General features: G+C 50.2%; 1 protein-coding gene across 1 annotated transcript in view; it reads right to left on the reverse strand.

Annotated features, from left to right (window-relative positions):
• TMC2 (transmembrane channel like 2) overlaps positions 1-17,167 on the reverse strand; it is a 54,837-nt gene that overhangs the window by 17,772 nt on the left and 19,898 nt on the right. Inside the window, exons 8-13 of the mRNA XM_062202303.1 lie at positions 13,675-13,773; positions 10,243-10,385; positions 7,475-7,622; positions 5,650-5,838; positions 4,210-4,389; positions 2,636-2,785 (exon numbers count right to left, since the gene is read on the reverse strand). Of these exons, the coding sequence (XP_062058287.1) occupies positions 2,636-2,785; positions 4,210-4,389; positions 5,650-5,838; positions 7,475-7,622; positions 10,243-10,385; positions 13,675-13,773 (909 nt within the window). The remainder of the gene's footprint in view (positions 1-2,635; positions 2,786-4,209; positions 4,390-5,649; positions 5,839-7,474; positions 7,623-10,242; positions 10,386-13,674; positions 13,774-17,167) is intronic.

Raw genomic sequence — 17,167 nt, forward strand, 5'->3', positions numbered from 1 at the left:
TATACCATAGCACTGGCCCTGGGATTTTTTCTTAATATGTAGAGAAGATAAAACAATTTTTGCACAGAGGAACCTAGCAGGCAAGGCAAAAGCCAAAGAACAAAGCATGCTCTACTTATGTAGTCTCTCTGTGTATAATTTATTACTTTTTTGAAAAAGCTGAAAAGATCCCAGAGACACTGTCACAGCCTTTGAGACACCTAATAAATCTGGGGTTCCTGGCGGCTACAGGCCTGCTTTGTTCATTTCTGTATCCCCCAAGACGATTCAGAAATGTTTGCTGGGTGAACAGCTGACGGGTTTTCAGGGTTATTCTCCAACAAGAACTCGGGTTAGTGCTCCTTAGTAAAAGATGAGCCAACAGGTGTCAAGTCGCTCCCCTGTGGAGGTGGTGGTGGGTAGGGGTAAGCAGGATGTGACACCTCAAATCCATCCTACCAATGAGCTCAGAAAGAAACATGCTTTTAAAAATAGATATATTGGTGTTGGTGCTGTGGCGTAGTAGGCTAAGCCTCTGCTGGTAGCACTGACATTCCATAAGGGTGCCAGTTTGTGTCCCAGTTGTTCCTTTTCCTATCCAGCTCTCTGCCTATGGCCTGGGAAGGCAGTAGAAGATGGCCCAAGTGCTTGGGCCCCTGCACCCACGTGGGAGACCCAGAAGAAGCTCCTGGCTCCTGGCTTCGGATTGGCCTGGTTCTGGCCATTGAAGCCATTTAGGGAGTGAACCACCGATGGAAGACTTTGTTCTCTGTCTCTCCCTCTCTGTCTATAACTCTACCTCTCAAATAAATAAATAAAATCTTTTTATTTGAAAGGCAGAATGACAGAGAGAGAGAGAGAAAGAGAGAGAGAGAAAGAGAAAGAGAGAGAGAGAGAAAAATCTTCATTCCACTGGTTCACTTCCCAAGTGGCTACAACAGAGAGGGCTGGGCCAGACCAAAGCCAAGAGTCAAGAGTTTCATCCTGGAATCCCACGTGGTAGGGGTTACTCCTGCCTTCCCAAGTGCATGGGCAGGAAGCTGGATTGGAAACAAAGTGGAGTAGCTGGGACTGGAACTGGCACTCTGATATGGAATGCTGGCATTGTAAGCAGGCTTAACCTGCTATGCCACAACGCTGGCCCCAAGAAACACACTTTAGTCAGTGATATGAAAGGTGATGGGCAGTCAGGGAGGAGTGCCAGAGAGATGAGGCTGGACCTGCGAATTCTACAGTGGGATGTCCCAAAGGAATCACGTGGGTGATTAACTCTTCCGTCTGCTAACAGGGGTGGTTTTATTGACTTGAGGACCCTCCTGTTACATGCCATGATGGGTTTGGAAATGCAGTGGCTGGGGAAGCTGCATCGCTCTGCGCTTACTCCTTAGAGGTAAGGAGGATTTGAACAGCATGGGGGGAGTCTGGACAGGAGGAGACAGGAGGTGGGGAGTCTGAGTCCTCCAGGAAAGAACTGGGGGAGGAAAGACCTCAGGCCTCATGGGCTAGTGCTTCTGAAACAAGAAGTCGTCCTCTGGAGGACTCACAGGCAGTGTGCTATGAGGCTGTGAGGTCACCTGCCCCTCCACGGCCCCTCGTCACCCTCAGTTACAAACATGGAGTCCAGTCTTGTGTGAGTGCATCCTCCAGGGAGCCGCCAACAGTGACAAGCGCTGCATCTCAGTGGGGCGTGCAGGTGCAATGGAAAGTGATGGAGTGGAGGAGGAGGAGGCAGCCGGGCTCTATCTCACCCATGAACACGTCTGCTCAGGAAGACAAAGAGCACCAGGATCTGAAGTCTGCACTGGGCAAGCCACAGGAATGGTGGCGAAGGGGTTAGGGGGTCAGGGTCATTCTTAATTTTTAAGATTCTAATGAAAACCATTAATTCTCTTTACAGAAAAATACACTGGGGCCGGCACTGTGGTGTAGTGGGCTAAGCCTCCTCCTGCAGCTCCGGCATCCTATATGGGCACCAGTTCTAGTCCTGGCTGCTCCACTTCCGATCCAGCTCTCTGCTGTGGCCTGGGAAAGCCGTAGAAGATGGCCCGAGGGCTTGGGCCCCTGTACCCCCATGGGAGACCCAGAAGAAGCCCCTGGCTCCAGGCTTCAGATCGGCCCAGCTCTGGCCATTGCAGCTATTTGGGAAATGAACCAGCAGATAGAAAATCTCTCTGTAACTCTGACTCTAAAATAAATAAATAAAATCTTAAAAAAAAAAAAGAAATGGAAACTTTAGGGGTGGGTGTTGTGGCACAGTGAGTTAAGCCACTCCTTGGGTTGCCCCCATCTCATATCAGAGTGTCTAGAGTAGAGTCTTGCCTCTACTTCCCATCCAGCTTTCTGCTGAGGCACCTGGGAGATCATGGCTCAAGAGCTGAGTCCCTGCCACCCACATGGGAGAACCAGATATGGAATTCCTGGCTCCTGAAATCAACCTAGCTTTGCTTCAATAGTTGTAGGTATTTGGGGAGTGAACCAGCAGATGGAAGATTCTCTCTCTCTCTCTCTCTCTCACACACACACACACATATATATATATCCCTCTCTCTGTTTCACTGCACGTTTCAAATTAATTAGTCTTAAAAATGCAAATATCAAAGAAGGAAAACAAAGAACTGAGAACAGGGATCACCTCTGCAGAGAGAGGAGCACTCACAATGCCCACGGCAGTCTCCCAGCAAGAACCCCGGGGCACATCTGCAGGGTGCAAGGGTGGCCGGGGGACGCTCTCGTTCCAGCCCGAGGAGTTGTAATAGTTAAACAGGGTCCAGTGGGTGATGTTTTTTATGGTCTCTTCCTTAGAAAGCTAGAACAGAAGATGCAGATGCGGGGTTGGGTAGAGCCAGGGACGGTCCAACTGTTTCCATGGGAACAACAATTACAGCTGGCATAGGCCATAATGCTATCGTCTAGCTTCTGCCCTAACCGTGAACAGAGTCTTTCCAGGAATGTCTTCCACAGGCTTTCAGTCTATACGGGGAGAGGGGTGACGGAGTTCAGTCCTTGGGTCTTTCCCACGCAGTGACCTTCTTTTCCAGGTCGGCATCTTTCCAGTCATCCGTCATCCAGTCATTCATTCTTCTTTGGAGACCAGTTCACTCAGGGTGTGCTCTGGGCACGCGAGGCAGAGGTGATACAGGGGTGCCCACAAGAGAAGGGGTTTCTCTCGGAGAGTTCGCAGTCTAGTGAACAGTCACAGAGCAGGATGACAGGAGCTGGGGAGATTTTCAGTGGGGACTGAGCGACGGCCACGTCACCAGTGGGGCCCACAAAGACCTTCTGGAGGCAGTGACATCTGGGCCAAATCTGGGAGGATTAACAACTGAGAGATTGTTTTAAAACAGGGAGAAGAAATGGGGAGAGGGAGGTGAGAGGGCATTTTGTTTTGTGGAGGATCTGGGAGGCGCAGGAGGGTGGAAGAGTCTCCCAGGGGACGAGGGAAGCCAGAGATGAGGGTGGGGGTGAGGGCCAGGTCCAGGCACTTCCACATTTAGAAACATGCAGTATTTCCTGTAAGTTCCTGTATCTCAGGAGAGTTCCTGTGGCTCAACGAGAAGGGAGGGGCAGGGAAGGGGCATGTTATCATCTGGGCCTCCCCGTCCCCCAGTCTCATTTTCCACATTGTCCCCTGCACCGCACTGTTCTTTATCCTGAAACTCCCTGTGGGCAGCAGCTGCTCCCCCTGCCTTTCCTAGCATTTTGGCCAAGGTTCCCCAGAGTGGGGTTTGGACGCCCTCTTCTGGGCTTGCCCCCACTGGAGCGCACCCCACACCCTGCTGTCCTGAAGGAGTCGCCTCCCAGCCCAGAGAGAGAGCATGACTGCAACAGGCCTGTGTCTTGCTTTCTGTGGTGCCCCAGGGCCTGGCACAGAGGGAGCACCTTAACAGTCTTGTGAGCACTGATGAGCAGGTACAGCACCATGGCACAGTCCCCTGGCTGCTAATCCCTTATGGCAGCTTTGCAACAACATGGGAAAGTCTACAGGTGCAATCCCAACGGTACCAGGCGCCTTGTAGACAGTGTGAGGAAGGCAGCCTGAGGAAAAGACAGTAAAGAACTCCAGCAGCACGTCAATGGCTGTTATCTTCAGGTCAGACTCAGGTTTGTTTTTTCTTCTGTTTATTTTTCTGAATTTCCACCATTTACTTCCCTAACATGAACTATGCATAATGAAACTAGTGTATTAACAGGAGGAGATGTGGTGGGCACCAGGGATCGGGCAGCTCTTACCTTGAGGTGCACATCGTCCATCAGGGCCAAGAGAAATGTGTAGAGGTTTCCCAGGAAGAGCGCAAAGATGCGTCCCAGCTGCCACTTCAGCCCAATGCGAGGGTGGTAATTCTCCAGGGCAGCAATGGTTTCAAACAGAGGGGGACAAAACATCCCAAGCAGGGACATCACAATCTCCACCTGAGAAGTCAAGCAAGCCGGGGTCACTTACATCATCAATGTCATTGCTGAGCCATCGTCCCTGCATGCCCATGGCCACTCATCTCCGCTCCCCCGAGGGCCCTCTTCTCTGCCCCTAGAGTTGAGTCTCCACAACTTGCTAGGTGGTCCTGGGCAGTCAGCAATGCCTGCACATCCTAACCGCTGGGAGACTGGTTGCTCTGCGCCTCTCATCATTCAGCAGGACGGCCAGAGCTGGTTCCCAGGTGGGGGTCTCAGCTTTCCCAAGAGCAGTAAGGGATCAGGTTGCAACTGTCTTAACGACAAAATAAACAAGTCACACGGCCATGTCAAGCCGGATTTAAGGAATAGGAACACAGATTTCCTCCTCCTCATGAGAAGAGCTACAAAAATAGCATTGTGAAGAAATGTGCATAAAATATAAGAATGGGTACCATTTTTGCAAACTATCATAGCTGTCAAAGTCCCAAGAAATTTACAGATTCAATCTAACGACAACAAATCCTTAGTGGATTTTACTGTGGATCTGCATGAGAGAGCCCAGTTTCCCAGATATCAAGACATAAAGCCATAGTGTAGAAGTGTTGTGACTGATGCAAGAATAGAGAAACAGACCCATGGAATCGAGAAGAAAGCCCAGAATCACACCCATGCTTTCGTAAACACTTGATCTGGCTGTATGGCACTGCAGAGATGTTGAGGAAAGGATTGCCTTTTTAATAATTGGTGTTAAGGGGACTGGTGCTGTGGCTTAGTGGGTAAAGCTGCCACCTGCAGCACCGGCATCCCATACAGGCGCCGGTTCAAGACCTGGCTACTCCACTTCAGATCCAGCTCTCTGCCATGGCCTGGGAAAGCAGTGGAAGATGGGCCAAGTCCTTGGGCCCCTGTACCCGTGAGACTTCTCTCTCTCTCTCTCTCTCTCTCTCTACCTCTGCCCCTGCCTCTCTGTAAATCTTCATTTCAAAAAAAGAAATCTTTACAAAAAAAAATTGGTGTTAGGACAACTGGCTATGTGGTTGATTGATATGTTAATTATAATTTGGCTTTCTCTAGTTATAATAGCTAGCCTCAAAGGCCTAATAATAGGTGATTTTTCATTCAGGATGTTAATGTCACCTTATGGGATAAGTGATATAATCTCACTTTTTAAACCAAATCCTAGAATTCAGGTTTCCAATAATTTCACTAAATGGCATGGGAACCAGTGATTTCAGTATTTACCCTCAGTCTTCCCGTCATGAGAGAGACCCTTCTTACCTCATTTCTTTCATACCAGCTGACGTTCTGCATTTTGGAGAATTCCTGGGATCGCTTCACCACAAAGTAGATGAGATACCCGCTCCCACACAGACAGCAGATGATGAGGAAGTTGGCCAGAACGCGGAGGAATCTTGTCAGGTGGACATTTTCCTCCTTGTTGCTCTCTTGCTCATCCACGATTGATTCCTGATGTGTGAAAGCGAGATGCGAATAATTTCAGGCCAGGGACCGACAGGAGCTGCACTGTTGGGAACCTGAGAAAATTACCTTCTGCTTCTATAAGCGAAATAAAATAGAGGGCGATGTAATAACCGTGCCCTGTGAAGAGCTGACTACGTTCTTGAAAGCAACCTATTTTTTGTTGTTAACTAGTACACACAACAAAGAAGACTTAGATGGACCGAATGCTCGCCACGTGCCAGATGTGGCACCAAATGCTCTCTAAACCTAAACACCAAACCGACTCGGCAATTACTGTCAGCGCCCACCCTGCAGACACGAGGGCTGGGGAGACTTCAGTAACTGTTGAGAGGGGATTGCTTTAATCTACAGATCAGTTATATCTGAAGTGAATCTGAACACTATTGAGTCTTCTAATTTGGGGGTCAGCAGGTAGCCAGAGGCTCCCCACAGCTGTGAGGAGAAGAACTGGGTCAGCTCCCTGCTCCACCCACGACCGTGAAACCCATATAGTCAATCACCTTTGCCTGGCGGGTGTCCCTGCCATGTGCAGGCACTGGTGATGGACAGAGCCATTGGCCCCACAAGAACGGGGCAAGAAGAGAGAGGAAGGGACAGAAAAGCAGAGCTGTGGTGTAAATGTCACCTCTCTTAGGTCCCGAGGGAAAGACAGCCTGAGTACTCAGGCGAAGTCTGGACCGCCCAAGAACTTGACATGGTTTTTAAAGGGATGGGGGAAGACGATGCTGTGCAGTGCCTCAGCATCACGGCTTCTGCCTCCATTCATTTCCTCGCCATCTGGTTTACTGCTATTCTTTTTTACTTTCATTTTACTTGGAAGGAGAGAGAGAGAGTGAGAGAGATCTCTTGCAGCCACTGGTTCAATCCCATATGCCCATATGCCCGAAACAGCCAGGGCCAGGCCAGGCTAAAGTCAGGAGCCTGGGACTCAACCTGGGTCTCCCGCATGGGTGGCAGGGACCCAGGTGCTTGGGCCGTAACCTGCTGCCTCCAGGGCGTGCATCAGCAGGAAGCTGGAATTGGAAACGGAGCTGGGACTCAAACCTGGCACTCCGATATGGGACGCTGGGGCCCCAGGCAGCACCTTAGTTACTGATTTATTTTATATTTTATATTGTCACCTCAGGCGTCTCTGTGACAAGGCAATGAGATCATCATCACATGTGTATCATAAGAAACACACAGCAGATTCCTTTACTCCCACACCCTTTCTGGGTGTTCTACTCATGTGGGGAGTGTTCCAAAAACCAACAGCAGGACCCCAGCCCAGACTAATTACAGCAGAATCTGTGAGAGTGGTGGGGACAGGGACAGGAAGCTGCCAAAGCTCCTCAGGTAGTGGCTTGCAGAAGAGGGTGAGAATGGCCATCCCAGTTCGGTCCAGCTACTTCCTCCAGCAGAAAGCAGTTCCACTAGAAAACAGGCAGGCCCAGACCCCAGCACTGAGGTTCTCCAAAACAGAAGTGGGCACCAGCCAGGGGCTTCCTTTGCAGAAGGCTTGAGAACTGGGCTCAGTCTCCTGGGGGATTTGTTTCCTCTACCGCAGCTGGGAGAAATCTCCAAGTGCTGGCGGCACCCAGAGACCCCCCCCCAGCCCTTGGGACCTGCCTCGGGCAGCTACCTTGAAACTGGTGGTGATGGAGGCGTACTTGTTGTCGGCTGTCTCTGAATTCCCGATCAGGTAGTCCCAGCTGGTGAACATCTTGAAGCTGAAGGTGAAGTTGTCACTCTCCCCTTCGCTCGTGCTCCCCTGGGAATTGCTGGCCATCCTGCAGGGCACACACCGCCATCGTTACACCTGCTCTGTTTCTGGTGTGTCACTCAAGGGGACTGTGCCCTGAGCCAGTCTTGGGCACATGGAAGATGAACAGGTGGCAGGTATCCACCGAGGGGAAGAGCCAGGCAGGGACTTGAGCCAAGACAGTTTTGCTGACAGCCAGGGGGTCTTCCCTATAAATTCAGGGTCCCCTGCAAGCATGGTGTCAGTGGGGGAAAAAGGAGCCTTTTCTACCCCACACCTGATTTCCTGTGGCCTGGCTCACCTGCAAATGCAGTTTGAGAACTCCTTGCAGGTACTTTTTTAACCAATTACCAGATTTTCCACACAATGACCAGTTACTGTGCTCAGGTCTCAGTACCCCACATCGACTCACATAATTCTCGCAACATCTGCTCTGTTAAGTAAGTGTATTATCTCTGGGTTAACAAACTCCGAGGGGAAGCAGCCTTTTGTCTTCTTAGATATTTGAAGTGGAACATCCCTTTCTTTTTGAAACATCTTTTAGAAATTTATATATTTGTCTGAGAGGCAGAGAGAAAGCCAGCGAGCTCCCATCTGTTGGTTCACACCCTCAGACGCTCATGACAGCTGAGGTGGGACCAGGGCTGAAGCCATGAGTTGAGAATGGCAGTTCAGGTCTCCCATGTGGGTGGCAGGAACTCGATTACTTGAGCCACACTGCTGCCAACTAGGGTCTGCTTTAGCAAGAAGGTGGAATCAGGAACCACAGAAGGGAACGGAACCCAGGAACTCTGATGTGGGGTGTAGGTGTCTTAAACGGCACCCTAAGAGCTCAGCCATACCATTGACTACATGAAGGAATGTATCTTTTTGAAGAGATTTAAATTCTGTAAAAAAAAATGGCTGAAACAATTTTAAAAATGAAAGAGAGAGAGAGAGAGAGAGAGAGAGAGAGAACTAAGCCAAATGGCCATCCTAAGGCAGCCTTCTAAGACACCCATTTTCCTGGATGGATATGTATTTTGTCTGTTTCAAAACTCAACAAACCCTAAGGCGGCTGGCACTACAATTGGGTATTGTTCACACACACACACACACACACACACCCTTTTTTTTTATTAACCAAAATGAAAGTCCCGTGGACCTTCCTAATTTCTCCTACTGCCCTTGGTCTCTGGAGTTCAGTAGTGCTCCCTAATCCTATCGTGTGTGCTGGCTTGTAGATTTTCTGTTCCAAAGGACTCAGTTAGCTATTTTCATTCACCATAGAAGCATTGCCTGGTTCTACACTTATCTGGGATAGTAAAAGGGAACAGTGTGGGCAGGCATTTGGTATAGTCATTAATTCATTGACTGGGATGCCCACACTTATCCAAGTGTGCCTGGGTTCGAATCCTGCCTCTGCTTCCAGTTCCAGCTTCCTGCTAATGTACCTCCTGGGAGGGAGCAGGTGATGGCTCAAGTAGTTGGGTCCCTGGCGCCCACGTGGGTGGTGCAGATTAAATTCCTGGCTCCTGGCTTCAGCTTAGCCCAGGCCTAGCTGTTGTAGGCACTGGGGAGTGAGCCAGTGCCTCTCTCTGTATCTCTATCCCTGTTTCACGGTCTTTCAAATAAATACATTTTCAAAGAAGGAAAAAGTAACAACAGGAGGGCTCAGAATGAAACCAATCTGGTATCCTGGTTTTTTCCCCTTAGCGTTACAGAGCAGGGGAGTCAGGTATCACCCGTGGTCACTGCTGAGTGCTGGGCAGGGTCTTGTGAACAGCAGCAGTTTCCCCCATGACCATGCAGCAGGAAGCCAAGCCGGGCTTACCCATGGCCCCTTCAGGGGTTCGAACCAGGCTTCAAGAGAGCTCTCCTCTCCTGGAGGCACAGCCACCCATGCTGATCTGGGAGACACTGGAGGCCTCACTGAAGGGCGAGTGGGCCCTGGTGGTCAGGTTCGAGGAGTCTGTGCCCCCCCTCCCCAGCCCAGCCACCATGGATAGGCTCTCCTGGCCCCCAAAGGGCATGCAAGGACTGGGCCAAATTTGTCCCCCAGACAATATGCACTCAGAGGCACAGACCCATTCCACTGAAAGCCCATTTCTGACCCCAGGGACAGGTGCAGTTGGGTTAGAGAGGTTAGCTATAGCCACACACATTGATTTATGGTAGGTTTGCTGTCTTTATCTTTGTAGGGCCAGTTTGGCTAGAGTGCCAGAGGAGCTTTTCCAAGGAAGCCAAACTCTGGAGAGAAGCAGGAATGGGCCTCGCATACCTCCAGCCTCACCTTATCAGATAATCTGCTCCCTCTCAAGCCACACTGGGCTTTGGACAGTTTGGGGAACACAGAGGATATCTGTAGCCTCAGGGCCTTTGCACATGCTCTTCCTGTGTCTAAAACATTGCACCCAGACTTTGGCTGGCAGCTCTTGGCCTCATCTAAAGGAATTTTCATTCCATTTCCAAGAATACCCCACATTGCCCAGTTTCTGCATTTTATACCATGTGTTAAAATCCACATTTGCTTTGAGTATCTGTTTCCTTGTTTTCTCTCTAACTGCCCCACAAGAAGGTTAAGCAGGTATCGAGTGGCCAGGGGAGCGGGGAGTGAGCTCTTTGTGTGAAGAAAAGTCAAAGCTCGTAAATGAGGCAGTTATACTTACGATCTAATGACAATCATCAGGCTGTAGCCAAACACGCTGACCCCCACCATAAAGTAAGCCATCGGCAGCCTGTACCGCAGCCACCCGATGGTCCTCTGGTTGTTGTAGTAGCCGTAGAAGAGAGCCGAATACTTGATGTAGCCCTGGAGGATGGCAAATCCAGAGGCTCTGGTTTGTAAGCTCAGAGGACAGGTCTCAGACACTCTGTCCTCCCGGCAATCCTTTCTCAGCATTTTAACCAGAGTCTAAGGAGAGGAAAGTTCTGCATGTTCTTGTTCCTTTTGCCTTCCCCCATGGTTCCAGGATCTGTCCCTGTCTCCTCTTTCATGCTTCATTCCCTTTATTCCACTATTCCATGGAGTGCATGGAGATGTAAGAGGCAAGGAACAGCGTTGCTAGCATTCGGGATGAACTCAGGGATAGAGTGTGTGTGTGTGCGTGTGTGTGTGTGTGTCCATGCACGCACAAATATGCACACATAACTTCAAGTTATTTTCCCCATCCTCAGGGTCACAATTAAAGTAGACTGGAGGGGCCAGCACTGTGGCGTAGCAGGTAAAGTAGCTGCCTGCAGTGCCAACATCCCATATGGGCACCGGTTTGAGTCCCAGCTGCTCCACTTCTGATCCAGCTCTTCTATGGCCTGGGAAAGCAGTAGAAGATGGCCCAGGTCGTTGGGCCCCTGCACCCATGGGGGAGACCTGGAAGAAGCTCCTGGCTTCAGATTGGTCCAGCTCTGGCCGTTGTGACCATTTGGGGAGTGAACCCGTCGGTGGAAGATCTCTCTCTCTCTCTCTCTGCCTCTGTCTCACTGTAACTCTGTCTTCCAAGTAAATAAATAAATCTTCTTTTTTTTTTTTTTTTGACAGGCAGAGTAGATAGTGAGAGAGAGAGAGAGACAGAGAGAAAGGTCTTCCTTTTTGCCGTTGGTTCATCCAATGGCTGCTGCGGCCGGCGCATCTCGCTGATCCGAAGCCAGGAGCCAGGTACTTCTCCTGGTCTCCCATGCGGGTGCAGGGCCCAAGGACTTGGGCCATCCTCCACTGCCTTCCCGGGCCATAGCAGAGAGCTGGCCTGGAAGAGGGGCAACCGAGACAGAATCCGGTGCCCCGACCGGGACTAGAACCCGGTGTGCCGGCACCGCAAGGTGGAGGATTAGCCTGTTAAGCCACAGCGCTGGCCAATTTTTTTTTTTTTAAAGTAGATTGGAACCTTTGATCTTTCTCAGTGTTTCAAAACTTCCAAGAAAATCTGCACACAGTAAAGTTTCAGAATCTAACTCAACCTCAAATTTTATTTCATTTTTGGTTTTCAGTGTAACTGGCTTTAGATATAATTGATATATTTTTAAGGTACAATAGTAACTTAGACTTCTAGCACTTTTTATATGTCTTTGCTTAACACAAAGGAAAGGATTATTGTTGAATAAATTAAGACGTTTTTGGTAGGTAAAATGTTGCAACAGGGAACCTTGGGTGAAATAAAGAATTAAGGAAATTCTTACTAGCAAGTTAGTTGAGTGCTCCTGTTACAAATAACTTGGGAAAGGCCGGCGCCGCGGCTCAATAGGCTAATCCTCCACCTTGCAGCGCCGGCACACCGGGTTCTAGTCCCGGTCAGGGCACTGGATTCTGTCCCGGTTGCCCCTCTTCCAGGCCAGCTCTCTGCTGTGGCCAGGGAGTGCAGTGGAGGATGGCCCAGGTCCTTGGGCCCTGCACCCCATGGGAGACCAGGAGGAAGCACCTGGCTCCTGCCATCGGATCAGCGCGGTGCGCTGGCCGCAGTGCGCCGGCCACGGCGGCCATTGGAGGGTGAACCAACGGCAAAGGAAGACCTTTCTCTCTGTCTCTCTCTCTCTCTCACTATCCACTCTGCCTGTCAAAAAACAAAACAAAACAAATAACTTGGGAAATTAATCCAACTCACTTTCCTATATTTCTTTTTTTTAATTTTAAATTTTTTTTGACAGGCAGATTTGGACAGTGAGAGAGAGAACAGAGAGAAAGGTCTTCCTTCCGCTGGTTCACCCCCCAAATGGCCGCTATGGCAGGCGCGCTGCGCCGATCTGAAACCAGGAGCCAGGTGCTTCCTCCTGGTCTCCCATACAGGTGCAAGGCCCAAGCACTTGGGCCATCCTCCACTGCACTCCCTGGCCATAGCAGAGAGCTAGACTGGAAGAGGAGCAACCGGGACAGCATCCGGCGCCCCAACCGGGACTAGAACCCAGGGTGCCGGCGCCCCAGGCAAAGGATTAGCCAAGTGAGCTGCAGCGCCGGCCCATATATTTCTGAGAGGTCTCAAACTTGGTTTTGAAAATGAAGGGTGGTGGCAGTGGTGAATCATTGTGGGAGGTACCACGGCCTGTGGTCCAGCTGTAGGAACCCCTTGGAGCTTCAGCCAGAAGCAGGGGGTGTGGGGACTCCCACAGGAGGAGGGAAGGGTGCTCCAGGAAGAAGACCATGGGCAAAGGCAGGGAGGCACTGAAGGTGTGTGATGCATTTGGGGACTGCCCCCAGTCTGGACAATGTCAGGCTATTAAAGTGTGAGGTACTGGGCAGACATGGGCCTGAGAAGTAGGGAGTCGCGGGGCTGGAACTGTTCTTCTGTAGACACAGCGAGGAACGCTGCTTCTTATTCCATTTGGGCTGAGAATCAATGACTAAGCACGGCAGGAGAGTGACAGCTCAGATCTGCAGTTCAGAAAGGTCACTCTGGCAGCGGAGGGGATGCAGATTTTAGATTCTTCTAGAAGAGTCTTACAACAGTTCTGGTAAAGTGAGAGAGCGTTATTCGAGGCAGAGGTAAGAGGGATGGTGAAAGGAGGCTGATTCAGGACATATTAGTAGGCAGGCTCAGCTGTCTGGAGGGGGATGGTGCAGAGGGAGACGTAAGTGACCGCTTGGATGATGGAACGACTGGCAGCTCCAGTAATGGAGACGGGAGACAGAGGTGATGGAGACGGGAGACAGAGGTGATGGAGACGGGAGACAGAAGTGATGGAGACGGGAGACAGAGGTGTGGGCTTTGGTTGGCCGGGTATTGAATCTGAGGAGCAGTTTGGACATTCCATTGGAGACGCCGTGTTGAGACTAGGGGAAGGGCTCAAGACGGGAGAGACTTGGGATCTTCATGTCTTAGGGGAGAAAACCATACTATGGGATCCCCTTCCATAGAGATTTCACAGAAGGGCGGAGTGAGGCGAGCCACAGCCTCACTGGAGGCTCACATCCGTCAGAGTGCGAATGAGAGGGGCTTGTGCAGGACAGCTGGGGGAGACTGTGGAGATGTGGCTGTGAGTTCCTCATGCTGAGATCCTACTTGATTATAGCACTGGTTTTCCAGTAATTAAATGCAGTATTTCACACCTGCCCATGCAAGCTTTTGACCTTACAGGCTCAGAGAGGAAGTGCACTGGCACGTTGGCAGTGGTACCTCAAAGTCCCAGAGGACGGAGAAGTCCATGGCTTTCTCCTGCTCAGCTCGAGGCACCGTCTTCCTGGGGATGCTTCCGTAGGGCACGCCCATCAGCACCTTGCGCGGGGACAGAATGACCAAGCGTGAGCAGAGGAAACACAAACGCGGAGCTCATGCACTGTCCCGGTTTAAGCACGTCCCTTCTCAGGGCAGACACGCACATTTTCTGTAAGTGACATTAACCATGTTCCTGGTTTTCAAAGTAATGCACACGTACTGTAGGAAATGTGAAAAAATACACAGGAGTATTTTTTAAAAAATATTTATTTATTTATTTGAAAGTCTGAGTTATACAGAGAAAGAAGGAGAGGCAGAGAGAGAGAGATAGAGAGAGAGAGAGATTCTTTGATCTGTTGGTTCACTCCCCAATTGGCCACAATGGCTGGAGCTGTGTCAATCTGGAGCCAGGAGCCAGGAGCCTCTTCTGGGTCTCCCCTGCGGGTGCAGGTGCCCAAGAACCTGGGCCAACTTCCATTGCTTTCCCAGGCCATAGTAGAGAGCTGGATTGAAAGTGGAGCAGCCGGGACTCAAAGTGGCACCCATATGGGATGCTGGCACTGCAGGCAGCAGCTTTACCTGCCATGCCACAGCGCTTGCCCCAATACAAGAGTATTTTTAAAATTGCCTATTACTTCCAAACCCAAAGATAATCACTGTTAGGTTTTCATATATTTCCTTTCAGTTATATCTGATGTAGTCTGTATATAAGAATCTTTTTTTTTTTAGAAAGTCTTTTTTCTTTTCTTTTCTTTCTTTTTTTTTTTTTTTTTTTTTTTTTTTTTTTTTTTTTGATAGGCAGAGTGGACAGTGAGAGAGAGAGAGACAGAGAGAAAGGTCTTCCTTTGCCGTTGGTTCACCCTCCAATGGCCGCCGCGGTTGGCGCGCTGCGGCCAGCGCACCGCGCTGATCCAATGGCAGGAGCCAGGGGCTTATCCTGGTCTCCCACGTGGGTGCAGGGCCCAAGGACTTGGGCCATCCTCCACTGCACTCCCTGGCCACAGCAGAGAGCTGGCCTGGAAGAGGGGCAACCGGGACAGAATCCAGTGCCCCGACCGGGACTAGAACCCGGTGTGCCGGCGCCACAAGGCGGAGGATTAGCCTGTTAAGCCATGGCGCCGGCGACCGGCCCAGGTTTTACTTTTAAAACCAATGCTGCTGGCAAAGACAAAGTAAGTTGCTTTGGACATTGTCTCACTGAGAATAACCAGAAAAGTGGACAAGGCTGACTTGTGTGGCAATCACCCAGGGGATGAGGGGCTGTGGATTGCTGACTTCCAGGAGTCATTTGCTGGTTTCAGATAGGAGAGCCAAGAGAGTATGAAAGTGTGCAGAGATTTTGGACCAAAGGGCTGAGGAAAGAGGTGAAACGTTAAATTTAATGGTGGGGCCAGTGCTGTGGCGTACTGAGTAAAGCCACTACCTCCAGTGCCAGTATCACATATGGGCCTGGTTCGAGTCCCGGCAGCTCCGCTTCCAATCCAGCTCTCTGCTCTGGCCTAAGAAAGCAGAGGAAGATGGCCTAAGTCCTTGGGCCCCTGCACCCACATAGGAGACTTGGAAGAAGCTCCTGGCTCCTGGCTTTGAACTGGCCCCACTCCAGCTGTTGCAGCCATTTGGGGAGTGAACCAGTGGATGGAAGACCTCTCTTTCTCTCTCTCTCTCTGTTTCTGCCTCTCCCTCTCTGTAACTCCACCTTTCAAGTAAATAAATCTTTCAAAAAAAAAAAAAAGAGCTAGTGTAATTAAATTAGGAAAACCAAGATAATCAGAGTGATTTATCATCATGTTCCCAATGGTCACTCAGTTTCTTGCCAGGGAACCCTCTCCAGGCTGCTTCATCAAAGCTAAGAAGGGAATCAAAAAGAATGCCAGCAGATGGAAACCACAGGCTTTTATAGCCTAGCCATGCCAATGACAGCCCATCATTTTGGTTATATTCTGTGTGTTAAAAGCTAGTCACTGGGCCGGCGCTGTGGTGCAGTGGGTAAGGCTGCTACTGCAGCGCCGGCATCCCATGTGGGTGCTGGTTTGAGTCCTGGCTGCTCGCTTCCAGTCCAGCTCTCTGCTGTGGCCTGGGAAAGCAGTAGAAAATGGCCCAGGTCCTTAGGCCCCTGCACCCACGTGGGAAACCCAGAGGATGTTCTTGGCTCTTGGCTGTGGATCGGCCCGGCTCCGGCCGTTGCAGCCATCTGGGGTGTGAACAAGCAGATGGGAGACCTCTCTTTCTCTGCCTCTCTGTAACTTTGCCTTTCAAATAAAAAAAAAATTAAAAAAAAAATCTAGTCACTGGGGCTGTGGCATAGTGGGTCAAGCAGCTGCCTGCAGTTCCAGCATCCCTCATGGGTGCTGGTTCGAGTCCTGGCTGCTCCATTTCCAATCCAGCTCTCTTCCTGGGAAAGCAGTAGAAGATGGCCCAAGTCCTTGGGCCCCTGCACCCACGTGGGAGACCCGGAAGAAGCTCCTGGCTCCTGGCTTCGGATCAGCGCGGCTCCAGCTGTTGCAGCCAATTGGGGAGTGAACCAGTGGATGGAAGACTTCTCTCTCTCTGCCTCTTCTCTCTGTGTAACTCTGACTTTCAAATAAATAAATAAATAAATAAATCTTTAAAAAATAAACAAATAAAAGCTAGTCACTGGGTCTAGTCTGTTCTTAATAGCAGAGGATTATACCAGTGCCTGAACACCAGGAGCTGGTGCACAGGAGGCACCTTGTAAGGCTGCTTACTACAGGAACTTTTAAAGTAGAAGTGCAAAGCCTACACCCTCAGTGGTCAAATTCAGTTGACTGGGGTTCCAGTGGGGTGGGGGGCGTGAGCCTTGAGCCTGGTAGTTTTTTAAGCTCCCCAGGTGGTTTTCACATGTAGCCTGTGTTGAAAAGTGAAGTACATGAACTTGTCAACTGGTAGGGCCTTGCCAGCCAGTTCCTGCAGTATAACTGAGAGTTCCCCAGGAATCCAGTAGGCATCCTGGGTTTGAAAGGTAATTGCCATCAAAGCTGAACAAGACTCATTCTAGCATTTCTTGCTGGTATGCAGAGGGTTGTTTAATTCCAGTGATATCAAGTGTTTGTAGTCAATGGAAGATGACTATGAGAAGAAATTCTGCTCAGGTCGCTTAACGTTTGAACACTTCTGAAGTCGTACTCCTTGACCTTCTGATTCATTGTCCCTGAGACACGGGGATGTGTGATCACTGGCTTACACTCAAAACCTCTGGGACCTGACGTTATTTGTCTCTGACAGACTAGGTACTCTCTCCATTCTATCTGCGGTGAATCTGATTCTCATGTGGCTAATTTCCATCATCCTAACTAAGAAGTCATCTTGTAATAGCCCATATCCCCAGTGCTGGTCTCCAACCTGTTACCAAATCTTGTTCATGCTACTTCTCAGTCATCACTTATGACCCACTCCCACTGATGCTACCCTGATCTAGGACCAAGCTGCTACAACA

Source organism: Lepus europaeus, chromosome 10 (assembly GCF_033115175.1).
Source record: "Lepus europaeus isolate LE1 chromosome 10, mLepTim1.pri, whole genome shotgun sequence".
Taxonomy (NCBI): domain Eukaryota; kingdom Metazoa; phylum Chordata; class Mammalia; order Lagomorpha; family Leporidae; genus Lepus; species Lepus europaeus.